The 13,886-nt window shown below is 34.1% G+C and overlaps 3 protein-coding genes across 3 annotated transcripts; all 3 read left to right on the forward strand.

Annotated features, from left to right (window-relative positions):
• Nucleotides 1–4,968: 4,968 nt before the first annotated feature.
• On the forward strand, nt 4,969–5,823 carry LOC25498942 (ethylene-responsive transcription factor 1). The gene has a single exon (XM_013593970.3). The coding sequence runs from the start codon at nt 5,003–5,005 to the stop codon at nt 5,621–5,623; it is 621 nt and encodes a 206-aa protein (XP_013449424.1). The 5' UTR covers nt 4,969–5,002; the 3' UTR covers nt 5,624–5,823.
• Nucleotides 5,824–8,084: 2,261 nt separating this feature from the next.
• LOC25498943 (ethylene-responsive transcription factor 1) lies at nt 8,085–9,037 on the forward strand. Its single transcript, XM_013593971.3, has one exon. It carries the CDS (start codon nt 8,177–8,179, stop codon nt 8,801–8,803), a length of 627 nt encoding a protein of 208 aa, XP_013449425.1. The 5' UTR covers nt 8,085–8,176; the 3' UTR covers nt 8,804–9,037.
• A 3,014-nt stretch (nt 9,038–12,051) lies between these two features.
• Nucleotides 12,052–13,077, forward strand: LOC25498944 (ethylene-responsive transcription factor 2). The gene has a single exon (XM_013593972.3). It carries the CDS (start codon nt 12,138–12,140, stop codon nt 12,759–12,761), a length of 624 nt encoding a protein of 207 aa, XP_013449426.1. The 5' UTR covers nt 12,052–12,137; the 3' UTR covers nt 12,762–13,077.
• Nucleotides 13,078–13,886: the final 809 nt, after the last annotated feature.

Consider the following 13,886-nt stretch of genomic DNA (forward strand, 5'->3'; position numbering starts at 1 on the left):
AGCTCCTTACTTACTCGTATTCTCAAAGCCAAATACTCCCTAGAAGGGATATCTCGGATGCAAATATTGGTCATAATCCAAGCTTTACATGGAGGAGCATTTGGAGTTCCCAAAACCTTATCACTTTGGGTTATAGATGGAAGATTGACAATGGTTCCCAAATTAATGTTTGGTCATCACCATGGATTCACACTCTCCCTACACTTAAACTGTCTACCGCCTCTCCACCCAATTTGCATTCTTTGACGGTACGAGACTTATTGAATTCAGATTTGCGTTCTTGGAATAACAATGTTATCAACAATTGATTTTCAATCACAAATGCTTCAACCATTAAAGATATGCCCCTCCATGCGTTGACTTTCATGATACTTGCGTATGGAATCACTCTGTGAACGGTAACTACATTGTCAAATCAGCCTACAAGTCATGTCATTGCAAGAAGAAATTTCCCCATCTTATGTCCCACTTCTCGTAATTGGGATGCATTATGGAAACAACAAGTCCCACCAAGAATTTGGTCTATGTTATGGCGTATGGCTCACAGTTGTCTTCCTACGCATTCCCGCTTGTCAGAGAAGGGTCTCCCAATCAACGATAACTGTGTGCATTGTGAACAACTGGATGAAACACACATCCACACTTTTTTTGTGTGCCCAAAAGCCATGAAGTGTTGGGATTAATTGGGCTGGACAACACTATCCATAATTTATTGTGTATTGCTAACGACTTTACTTGTTTTCTCTTTGATTTCCTTAACAAGATCCCGACTCAGCAATAGGAACTGGCATCAATGATTCTCTGGAGTCTGTGGAAAAGTCAAAATTCCAAGTTATAGGAAGGCACAAACACACCTTCTAAATATCTTGTGTTGCGGGCTAAAAATTCTCTCCAAGAATGGATGTAGATGCAAAAAGCAAGGCAACCGAGTCAAGGTATACATCAACAAACGTTGTGGGAAAAACCTCCGCCTCTCATGGTGAAATGTAATGTGGATTATGCACTCTTTAACAACAACACTATTACGAGTCTTGCCATATACTTTAGAGACTCCTCTGGGTCGTTGTTGTTAGGCTTCTCGAAGTATTCCTATTTCAATTCTACTACTCCAGAAGCTCAAGCAATAGGCTTATTTGAGGCCATAAACATTGTTATTGATTGCCACATGCCATCTGTTATCTTTGAGTCCAACTGTAGGTTACTTGTTGATGCTATTAACTCCAAATCTACTCCAAACAATGAGTTCAGAGATATTATATCTAGATGTAAGGATCTATTATCATCTCACAATAATTTTATTGTGAGCTATGTCAGGAGACAAACAAATAGGGTAGCTCATAACATAGCTAGAGCTTTCTTATCTCACCCTAGCCTCCATATTTTTCATGAAGTACCCTCTACATTGTACCCGTTATTCTTTAATGAAATGAATTAGTTCTGCCTTTGCTAAAAAAAAGGTTTCAAATATATGATTTCCTTTTTCAATAATCTCTCATATTCACAACATGTTCTTATTCTCTCTATTGTTTTTGTCAATACAATACCCTAATATAAATTTTCTAAAATATCAGTTCAGGATGTTAAAATTTGATATTGAATAATTAAAATAATTGAGTCGAATTACTTAATTTAAATTATCGTTTTACTTATAAGAACAAGATACAATTTTAATGATGTTATATTTGATATTAGAGTTTGGTTGATTCACACCGCATCTTAGTTGTTTCACACCGCATCTTAGATAATTCGGGATGAGTTAGAAGTACCGATTTCTTTAATTTTTTTTTTTCTGTATGTACTAAGTATCATTTCATAATTATTAAGAACTTAAAAGAAAGAAAATGTTGTCCCAAAAGAATTAAGACCTTTTACTTATGAAAATTACGAGTCTAACATAAGTGTCATTAACATTCCACTAATATCAATGATTAGGACCTTTACTCATGAAAATTATGAGTATCATATGGAATGTGAAAATTAGACAGAATTGACATCCAAAATGTTCATAACATATTCAATTTTGTTAAGTTTTATTGTGGATTTGGTAAAAAATATATCATTATGGATTAAATTTCACTTATACGATGGTAACCTTATTTTTTAATATAAGAATCATAGACTTTTATGTGAAGGTTAATTTATTTATAAAATTCATTTGAAAATTTTATTTGTGATGGGAAATTCTATATTGCAAAAATGGTATACAAGTGTCGTTCACAAGCTGTGTCACTCAGCTGCCAAGCCCCTGCCCTGTTTTGAAGGGTCATGAAATTATGATCAAAATCCTTGAAGAAGAGTATCAGGTATGACTTTAAATTTTCAAAAGCAAAAATATCTAGGATATGAACAATTCAAATATAATAATCTCTAGTTCATGATTTCTTGAAGCATATATAAGATATATACTATGAGTTCTCTTTTGCAGGTGTTGAAGAGATCCTAAATGTGCTTGCAATCAATTTGGATGCTTAGGATAGGCCTAACATGAATAACACTCTAGTCTCTTGACAAAGACATACTCGCGCTTAAATATGGGTTCATAAAAACTCATCGACATAACCACTAACCAACGACTTTATATTTTCATATTGTTATGATTAAGTCTTCAACATTTTCAATTAATGGAAGTTTGTTATAGTATTTTCATATGCTTGAGCCATTCTTTAACCATGATTTTTTTTTTGTTGAATGACAAATATTAGTATGTTAGGATTTTCATATGCCTAATGAGATATCTTTACCCCCATTAACCGGTTATCCAACCCTGGAAACTTAGATGGTAGTTCATCTCTCTATCTATACAGTTTCATTTTTCCGTTACTATCTACCTGTTCTTATGAATCTAATGGTACACAATTCTTGACCCCTCGTTTATACAAATATAAGCTATAAGTTGTATTTTTATTGTTAAAATTATATTCAAATCTTTTACCACACTGAACATAGACGCGCATAAAATGTCATTCAATATATTGATGTATGATTTTCTTTTTAAATTTTTCGATGAGGTGGTGCACAAGGACATTAAACATTTTTATAATTATTTGTGCATATAAAGATATAAACCACATGTCATTGTCATTCAATATATATTTTAATAGAATATCCTAAACTAAATACTTTCAACAAACGGAGAAGAAATTCAAAATCTCACAAACATCTTTACCTAGATAACATGCACTCCTTATAGTATTTCCGATTGTTAAACAAATTATAACACGTGAGACAATTGATGTTTCATGGAAAGAGCCATAAATCAATCTCCCACCGTCACTCACTCATTAATTGATTTTAAGCGGATTTAAAAAAAAAAAAATTATACTTCCCACCACTCCGTTAAATATGTTTCAATTACACTCATCTCACGATAAAATCTAACGTTAAAGTGGATGAATTTGTCCACCACTATGACCACCTCCAGTTACGTCTAATCACCATTTCATCCACCTCTATCTCCAATTTGATCACCATCGACTACCACTACTAAAAAAAAAAAAAATGTTGTTTTCACACAAAATTTTAGACACATTAAGGACAAATTTTGACGATAACGTTTCAGAAAGAGCTATACGGAGGTCGATCACCACTTTGACCTTCAGCTCCACAGCCGTCAACCACCACTCTGATGATCAATATTAACAACCACTTTAACCAGTGCTGACCACCACTCCGACCACCGCTAATCAACACTGCATCCACCTTCGACTATCACTTTGACCACCAGCTGACACCACTCTAACCACCGCTTTAATCAATTTCAACTATCACTCTGATGCATACAACTTTGAGCTCCAATATGAGTACCATCAATTATTATACTATGAATACCACTTCGTCCACCGCCGTTCAACACTCCAATCACCCATCAATCATCAATCTGACCACGACTCCAACCACCACGACCATCACCCTGGTCCCAACTTCTAACATCTCAGTCTGCTTTCAGGATTACCGACTGACACCCTACAAACCAACACATGTCTTTTCAGCATGTTTTGTCCTCACTCACACGCTTTCTAAGAAACGTCTAGAAGGCCACCCATCCAAAGACTACTCCAAAGCACGCTTAACTGTGGAGTTCTTATGAAACGGGCTACCGAAAAGAAGATGCATCTTGTTGATATAGGTAACACCAAACAATTCTAATAAGTCATCTTTCAACCATTCAGTCCCAGATCTGCACGGCTTCAGGATCCCTCTCATTTTGATGTGATTCGATTTTTGTTTAGAAGCTTCCAAGAGCTGAACCACTCCCCGCCCTCATCAGCCTCGAGCGGAGGCGTTACACAACTATATCCACCTTCGATCACCAATATGACCACTACTGACTACCACTCTAACCTCCTCTACAATCACCACCCCTTACCACCTCAAAAACCATTGCTTTCAACCACTTTTATTATAATTACTACTAAAATAAATAGATTATATATTTGTAAAATTTTAATTATTTTGCAAATCCAATTGAACAAATTGTTCAAATTAAGATATATTTATGATGAATATTTATTTTTATGTTTGAAACTGATTTTGATTTTTGAATTTTTCAAATTCAAAGCAAAAACAATTTTTGGATTTTTGAATTTTTTCAAAACTTAAAATAAAAAATGATTACAGACGGCCTATAAGATTAATGATATTTATTTATACAATCATTTTGTGATAATTTTTTAGACAACTTTCCTTTTCGATTATGAGAGATAGCTCTTTAAAATTTATTGCAAAATGATTGTACAAATATTATTTTTGAGTCTATTAAATATATATATATATATATATACACACTATTGAACAAACAACACGTGAAGAAAAATGAAGTTTCACAGAAGAACCGTAAATCAATATTTAATTTAATTTAATAAAAATGGGAATAACCCCACGTGCTTCCACAAGGATGTCAACTTTTGAACAAAACCACTGTGGCTGCTCTATATAAATAGAAGTGTATAGCTCAATCCATTATCAGTGGTGTGCTTCCACAGTCACTTTGAAATTCCAAAACATGTTGTTTTCTACCACAAAAGACTCAGAGTTTGCATATTTGGAAGATATTCAACAATACCTTCTTCATGATGATTCCAACATTCATACACCACATCAACAAATTCAAAGCCCTAACAATGATTCAAAGACAACTGCATCTAAGCGCGAAGTGAAGGCGCCTCCCACATGGAAGCGTTACAGAGGCGTGAGGCGTAGGCCGTGGGGAAAGTTTGCCGCAGAGATAAGAGACCCAAAAAAGAATGGTGCTAGGGTTTGGCTTGGTACTTATGTGACTGAGGAGGAAGCAGGTTTTGCTTACGATAAAGCTGCTTTCAAGATGCGTGGCCAAAAGGCCAAGCTTAATTTTCCCCACCTCATTGGCTCTGATGTGTACATGTCGGAGTCAAAGAGGAAGGTGGCTTTGAAACGGGAATCACCAGAGCCTTCTTCTTCATCGGAAGATAGTTGTGAGTCATCGTCACCAGGATCGAAGAGGAGGAGCATGGTTGACCTACTTAACAAATTAGCCAAGAATAGAAGCCAAGTCATGGTGGTAGAAAATGAAATGGCCTCACTAGAAAATGATGTTGAGCAATGGGTGAATGAGTTGAGTGATTGCTCCCTAATATGGTGCTCTTAATTATCGTAGCTATGTTTATTTTAATTTTTCTATTTCTGCAGCTCCTAAGTTATTTAGGTTTTTGCTGTAAGTGCAGCTGTTCCTAGAATAAGTTTGAGATAATTTTTGCATAACCCTGATGTTATACTATGGGGGTTATGTTTAAGCATAGCTACGACTATATTGTAATTTTTTCAACAGATCATTTCTTTGGATCTGTTGTTAAATTGAAGAAAAATAAGTCTAAGATTTCTCAATTTCAATTTGTTTTACTTTTGGTTTGTTCCTAAAAAAAAGTAATAACTGTAAAAAAAGTTGAAAAGACAAACTCTCATAATTTTTAGTAAAATAGTTAATTTTGTAAATAAATTAAAATGGAATTAGAAGATCCACCTTTGAACCATTTTGAGGTCCATATTAAAAGAGTGGTGATACATGTACACCCCCATGTGACAATACACCTCTTACACCCACATAAAATCCTGACATGTGGCAAGGAAAAGGGAGAGGAGATGAAAGAGAAAGTATGGTTGTGAAATGAATTTACCAAAATATCCTTAATGCATGGGATGTACAATAGAGTGTATGATTAAAGGGTGTTCATGTAACATTTTCTCCCCAAAGTCATGGATTTACGAATTGTTTTTAATATTTTCTCCCCAAAATAATAATATAAGTATTTATGTAAAAAGGAACATGTTGAATTTTACTTTTTATAGCTTTGAGAAAATTGAGTGATTCTTCAAGACCAAGTTTGTTTAAATCATTTGTTTCCTGAATAGTCATTTATCTTGTTTACAAAGTGTATGAATTGTAACTTTCATAATTGTTCTCATAAAGATTTGAGATTATTTAATTTGACTCTTCTTTTCAAATGATGATGGAGGTTGCTAGATGGAGAAAGAGCTTGTTGGAACGGAGTGTTGAAGCTAAATATTGTGAAGGGAATTCTTCTTACCAAATACCTCACCAGGGATGAATGCCGGAATCCATCATGGGCAGACGGTCCACCCGAAAAATTAAAAAATTAATAATCATAGATTAATTTTACGAGATTTTAAATAATATCATAACGGTTGTAGTTTTCAGCAATTTCGAACCCTCACACAACGGTGTGCAAATTTTTTGTCACGCTTATACTTTACCGGTGAATGAAATTTACAATTAATGTTTGTACAATATTATGTGTTTATATATTATATTTCATTTTAGTGGTCCATCCATTTTTTATTTTTTTTGGCTCCGCTATTGCTTGGGATATTGGCCAAATATAATTCACTTTTGAGGAAAGATTTATGTGAGCTTGCTTGATAAGGTGAGATGATCACGATTGAATCTTTAAGTTTGTGAAGAAAACTATTTGGAACAGAGAAACAATCTCTTTTTGACATGACTATTAGTTATCGAATATAAATCAAGATCGATCTATCATCCATTATATTATTTCTCTCTATCCCTATACTTTTTTTAGCAGCAAATTTTATCTAAAAACCAGATCTCTGCTCAAGACAAAAAGAGACTGATGATTAAGATAATACAAGCTAAAAGATGGCGTATATAGGTGGAACACATGAAAATAAACACCATTAAAGACACCACTACCCACAACACCTAGCCAATCCATATCTTTAACATCCATGAGGACAACACCCTCCAAAATAAACATCATCACATAAAACAGACTCCTTCAAAAAACGACCATTGAAAAAATAATATCCATAAACTACCCATTGCCACCACTCACCCCAAAAGAACACCCGTATAAATGAAACACCCGATCATCCACACCAAAATTGAACCACATCCGATCTATCATTCAGCTTCCAGATCACATACCCAGTCTCTCTATCCCTCTATCACCTACCCAGATCACATGAATGCATCACTCCTTTCTTGCTTCTATCTATGCTAAGGCATAATATAATATTTGGGTGTGTAGGAAAAATTTTCACTTGTAAAATCTAGTTTTTCTGCCGCATCAAAGTTTGTTGGTACTTGGTCGATAAGATCATAAAGCCAATATTTCACCACCATATAAAACAAAAATATGTTTGATGTACACTCGTATAAATCTATACATCTTGAGTGAGAAATAAATAAAGAGCAAGTAATATATAATAGTTGATTTTTTTATAGTATCCGAGATTTGAACCCACACCTTACATATATTATGCATTATCCTCAACAATTGATTATGCTTGCAGGAACAACATCTTATAATACTTGATAAAAAATTACAATGTGTACGCGAGATTATCAACAGAATAAACTAATAATATTCAACAAAGAGGGGATTTATTCATTTGTTGAACAACAAAAAGTGATGACCGTTGGCACAACTAATTAGTTCAGGAAGTTTCACAGAAATGACCTTAAGGGAATATATAGATTAAATAATGAAATAACACACGCTGTTTCAATGTTCATTTTTGAATAAACAATTTCATAAACAAGAGTTGTTGCTATATATATATAAGTGTAGTGAGTAGAGCACATATTCCCAAGTCTCAGTGCTTCCACAAACGAAAACTTAGATCTAAATTAACACCACTAATTCTCTCATCTAAATTAAACATGGCTTCTACCACCAATGACTCAGATTTTGCCTATTTGGAACATATTCAACAATACCTTCTTTTTGATGATTCCAGCTTTCTAACATCTTATCAACCTTCTCCAAGCCCTAAAAGTGACAATGAGTCAGACACAATTGTAGAGGCGCGTGAAGTAAACACCCCTCCCATATGGAAGCGGTACAAGGGCGTGAGGCGTAGGCCATGGGGGAAGTTCGCGGCAGAGATAAGAGATCCAAAAAAGAATGGTGCTAGGGTTTGGCTTGGTACTTATGTGACTGAGGAGGAAGCAGCTTTGGCTTACGACAAAGCTGCTTTTAAGATGCGTGGCCGAAAGGCCAAGCTTAATTTTCCCCACCTCATTGGCTCTGATGTGTTTACACCAGAGCCAGAGAAGGAGGTGGTTTTGAAACGGGAATCACCGGAGCCTTCTTCATCGGAGGAAAGTTGTGAGTCATCGTCACCAAGGTTAAAGAGGAGGAGGGGCACGGTTGACCTACTTAACAAACTAGCCAAGAATAGATGCCAAGCTAAGGTGGTTGAAATTGAAACGGCATCATCACATGCTAATGATTTTGAGCAATGGGTGAATGAGTTGAGTGATAGCTCTCTAATTTGGTTCTCTTAGCTAGGGTTGTATCATTTTAATTTTTCTGTTTCGCAGCTCCTAAGTTAAATAGTTTTTCTGTGAGTGTAGCTGCTCCTACTTAGTTTGAGATCATTTTTTTCATTACTCTGATGAACTTCGATGGGTGATGTTTAAGCAAAGCTACGACTTTATTGTATTTTTTTTTTCCAACAGAGCACTCATTTCTTTGGATTTATTGTTAAATTGATGAAAACTATGTCTAAGTTTGCACAATTTAAACTTATTTTACATTTGTTTGTTACCAAGATATTTGTTTTGAAAATGTAACCCCAAAATATAAATAATAGCCTTTATTCACAAGGAATGGTCCTTCTAATATTGACTTCGAGAAAGCGTCAAAAGGCAAACCCCCACAATTTTGAGTAAAATAGTGAATTTGGTAAATAAATAGAAGGGGAGTGCCTTGTCTTTTTTACGAATGGCTAATTGTTCTAATGTATTGTATCCATATAGGTAGCTTTGGTTTTTGTTTTGAGGCTTCTAGATTACTCATTGTAGTTAGTTTGGTCTTTGTACTCAGTTTTCAGCTTCTTCCTAATAAAATAGTTTCATTTGATATTAAAAAAGAAGAAGGGGAGTAGATATGCTATTTTTTTAAGGTTCACCTTTGAACCATTTTGAGGTCGATCGTGTAGCAAGTGTGAGTTAGAAGTCCCGCTTATATATAGCTTTAGTCTTCCACTTTCTTTGTAATTATAAACAATGCGAGACATTTTCAATATGTATATTTTCAACCAACACTATCAATCTTTATTAATTTTCATTGCATCTCACAACATTCTAAGACAAGATTATAAGAAAAAATAATATGTCATATACAAACTTAAAGTATTTCTAAGTAATGTATCTTGTACGAAGACTTAGAGCTCCTGTATCTAGCCTTGTTATCCCTCTTCCTTATAATTCTAAGGAACTAAGACTTTTTCAACATGTATATATTTTCAACTAACAACAATTTTTGAATTTCAAGCGTGAGTGATCAAGTCCTACATCACCTTAAGGGTATAGATGAAGATGCGGCGTCTCCATCTCTTGTAGTCTTGGAGCATTGACTTGACCCCAAACTCTCCAACAAGTGATATTAGAGCCCATATTCGGCTTAGTGGGGAATGAGAGTTGGATCCGTCGTTGGATCCTATTATAGAAGTGGGAACTCACACTTGAGGGGAAGATTGTTGGATTTCAAGTGTTAGTTGTTAAGTCTCACATCTCTTCTCAATGGATGAAAGGTTGGATATGTAAGAGAGGTAGTTCATATATCTAATGTCTTAAGGATTTAGGGGGATATGTGTCGTCTTCCTTTTTTGTGGTCTTCAAGCATTGAACCGTTGTTACTCCCATGATCTTGTACACTCTTCAACAAAGAAGGTATTCCACTTAGTTTGGCTCACAACATTTTCGTGCATTTGTTTGGAGATCAATAGTAAAATCAAATTAAACAATGAGTTAGCGGTAATGTGTTTTCAAGTGCAATCCAAATGCGACAACATAGCATATGAAGTCTACCCACCTTCTAAAGGTTGCAGAGCTTTCACCAAATCACGTGTGCCACTATCAGACACAATAATCTTAATTTTAAATCGATCAGTTTGGTGGATAGAGGGGATTTAATTAAACTTTTTTCATTGGAAGAGGTAAAGCAAGCAATGTACGACTGTGACAATTTCAAGAGTTCAGGACCGGATGAGATAAATTTGCTTTGAAGGTTATTTGGCTCTCTATGGTGTGGGTGATTTGAAAAGAAAGATACACACGTTTATTTTCAAAACAAGGAGGATCAATTACAAAGTTTATATTAAAAGAATAAGATTCAAACTTTTTGGTGGTTAAAATCGACATATGTTACATTCAATTTCGATTACCATTATTGGAGACTTAATCATCTTCATTGCTTGTTTGTTTGTTACCTAGCATGTTTCCCTCTTTGTTTTTGCTTTGTTCTTTTTAGACCTGGTTTTCTAACTTTGTAACTTTCTCGAAGACTTCTCTAACACATCTTGTGCTAGAAATATTTTTTTTGCTTTGGTTAATATATTTTATTTTGACATATTAAAAAAAATAAAAATAAATAATTTGTTATTGTTATTGTTATTGGTGCTCAGTAATGTAATCACTTTTAAAGTGACGCTACATTTAATACTAAATGTTAATTTGATAAAGTTTCATGATTAAAAGATATATTTTTTTAGGGATGATTAGAAGATATTATTATCCGTATACAACAATGCATTTAATAATGCATTTACTAATGGTGCATTATACGTTATCATTGCCAAAATAAAATACTAACGTTATCATTGCCAAAATAAAATACTCCTATTGGGTTTATCCATAAAGCTGATATTATTTTTTGTTCCTAGCATTTTTTTTCCTTCAAGATAATCCTATTTGAGGTGTATGAGACACTAATTATCTATTTAAATCAAAGTTTGAATTTTTACTAACTCCAAATGTTTAGTTTAGTGGTAAAAAGACATCTTTTAAATTTAAATAGAGGGAGATAAAAAAATACGTCCGAACTAACAATCTCTCGACCCTAAATTTTTATTAGCAAATAAAAAAATATTTGAATTTTAATTCACTACACGTGTAGGAGTCTAATTCATTCGTGTTTTTGAATTCTGTTTATTCATAAAACCAATAATTTTTTTAAGGAATATAAAAGGGCCTAGGCCATAAAAAAAGACAATAACAAATGAATTAAAAGAAAAACATAAATTCCCCTAATATCAACTAGAACCAAATGTTTAATGTTCTCGTAAATTTTACTCGGTTGATATAGACAATACATAATATATGTAGGGTCTGGAGTTCAAACCCCGACCACCACAACAAAAAAATCAAATGTCAAAGTTGAACCGAAGCGAAAATACTCATTTATTGTCAACCCATCACTAGAGTCGCACCCATATTAGTTTAAGAATCTAAACAATCGCTATAAAACAAGTTACAATGTCCATGCGTGATAACCAAAAGCAATAAACTAATTATATTCAACAAAGGGAGAAGAGATTAAAAAATATATAAAAAAATAAGGGTTTTGTTATACATTTATTGAACAACTGAAAGTGATGACCATTGGCACAACTCAAAAATTCATGAAGTTTCACAGAAATGACCTTAAGGGAATATATAGATTAAATAATGAAATACCACACGCGGTTTCAATGTTAGTTTTTGAATAAACAATTTCATAAACAAGAATTGTTGCAATATATAAATAAAGTTAGTATAGCACCATATCCACAAGTCTCATTGCTTCCACAAACGGTAGACTTTAGATCCAAAATACCACTACTCTTTCCTCCAAAACATGGCTTCAACCACCAAAGACTCAGATTTGGAATATTTGGAACACATTCAACAATACCTTCTTTTTGATGATTCTAGCATGCTGAAATCTCATCAACCTTTTCCAAGCCCTAAAAGTGACAATGATTTAGACACAACTGTAGAGGCGCGTGAAGTAAGCATGCCTCCTGTATGGAAGCGGTACAAGGGAGTGAGGCGTAGGCCATGGGGGAAGTTCGCAGCTGAGATAAGAGATCCAAAAAAGAATGGTGCTAGAGTTTGGCTTGGAACGTATGTGACTGAGGAGGAAGCAGCTTTGGCTTACGACAAAGCTGCTTTTAAGATGCGAGGCCGAAAGGCCAAGCTTAATTTTCCCCACCTCATTGGCTCTGATGTGTCTACATCTGAGCCAGAGAGGGAGGTGGTTTTGAAAAGGGAATCACCCGAGCCTTCTTCTTCTTCATCGGAGGGAAGTTGTGAGTCAGTGTCACCAGGGTTGAAGAGGAGGAGGGGCATGGTTGACCTACTTAACAAATTAGCCAAGAATAGAAGCCAAGTAGCCACGGTGGTTGGCGTTGAAAAGGCCTCACAAGCAAATGATTTTGAGCAGTGGGTGAATGAGTTGAATGATTGCACTCTAATCTAGAGCTCATAGTGTAGTTGCATTTATTTTATTTTTTCTTCTAATTTGTGCAGTTTCCTAATATTTTTTTCATCACCCTTTTGATATTAATCAAGGCGTGATGTTAAGCAAAACAAAAACAATATGCTTTTGTTATTTTTCCAAAAATTTCTTTGGATTTGATTTAAGTTGAAGAAAAGGATATTTAATATGCAGAATTTCCTTTCCAAAAAAAAAAAAAAAAAAGATGCACCATTTCAATCCTTTCTATCCTTATGTAACCAAAAAAAAAATCCTTTCTATCCTTAGTACAAGCAAGTTAAGTTATCCAATCCCTCAATTTTGTTTGAAAGATTGTTTTTTGTTACACCAATTGAGTGAAAAAGTTGCAATAGTGGAAATCAATTCTCCTCCTTTTTTTTAAAGGCATTGCATATATTTTAAATTGATGAATGAGTACACTAGGTGCTCACACAAATCCCAATATAGAAAAAAAAAATACAAGCAATGAAAGAAAGTCTGAGAACCTAGTATTAAGATTAGGGATAACTGCATTAAAGGATTAAGAAAATTAAAACAACCAAAACAAAGGGACAACAAAAATAACATAAATACAAAAACTCAAATAATAGAGAAACTAAGAAAGCCTCGATACAAAAAGAGCCATGCTTATACACAACGACAATAATTATCCCGAATTTATCAAGAATGAAAACAAACCAATCAAAATCAGGGTTGGTGGGGAGAAAAATATGGAAAATCCTAAAATAGTGAGTGGCATTAGCATACATGCACATGTATCGTGAAACAGTCGGGAAGCAATTTTTCGTTTTAAATAGCATTTTTGATATAAAAAAGAAAAAAGGAAAATGCTAAACAACCCAAGAGGATTTATCCCGATAGCATCAAGAATTCACATGATTGGCTAATTATTCGGTGTGTATAACAGCGCTGAAAAAAAACTAGGTAACCGTACAAAGAGCTATCTTAAAAGATAAACAAAAGGTTCAACAACCCACTCATAGAACTATAAGGATTCCTCCATGACTCACGCAGAACCACTTTTAAGAAAAAACTTCGTTCGATTCATCAATTGCTCAATATTCATAACTTTATTAGAGAAAATAACATCATTATGATCCTTTTAAA

Source organism: Medicago truncatula, chromosome 7, assembly GCF_003473485.1.
Source record: "Medicago truncatula cultivar Jemalong A17 chromosome 7, MtrunA17r5.0-ANR, whole genome shotgun sequence".
Lineage (NCBI taxonomy): Eukaryota > Viridiplantae > Streptophyta > Magnoliopsida > Fabales > Fabaceae > Medicago > Medicago truncatula.

Coding starts and splice junctions, on each gene's coding strand:
- LOC25498942 (XM_013593970.3), top strand. CDS start 5,003: ATGTTGTTTTCTACCACAAAAGACTCAGAGTTTGCATATTTGGAAGAT.
- LOC25498943 (XM_013593971.3), top strand. CDS start 8,177: ATGGCTTCTACCACCAATGACTCAGATTTTGCCTATTTGGAACATATT.
- LOC25498944 (XM_013593972.3), top strand. CDS start 12,138: ATGGCTTCAACCACCAAAGACTCAGATTTGGAATATTTGGAACACATT.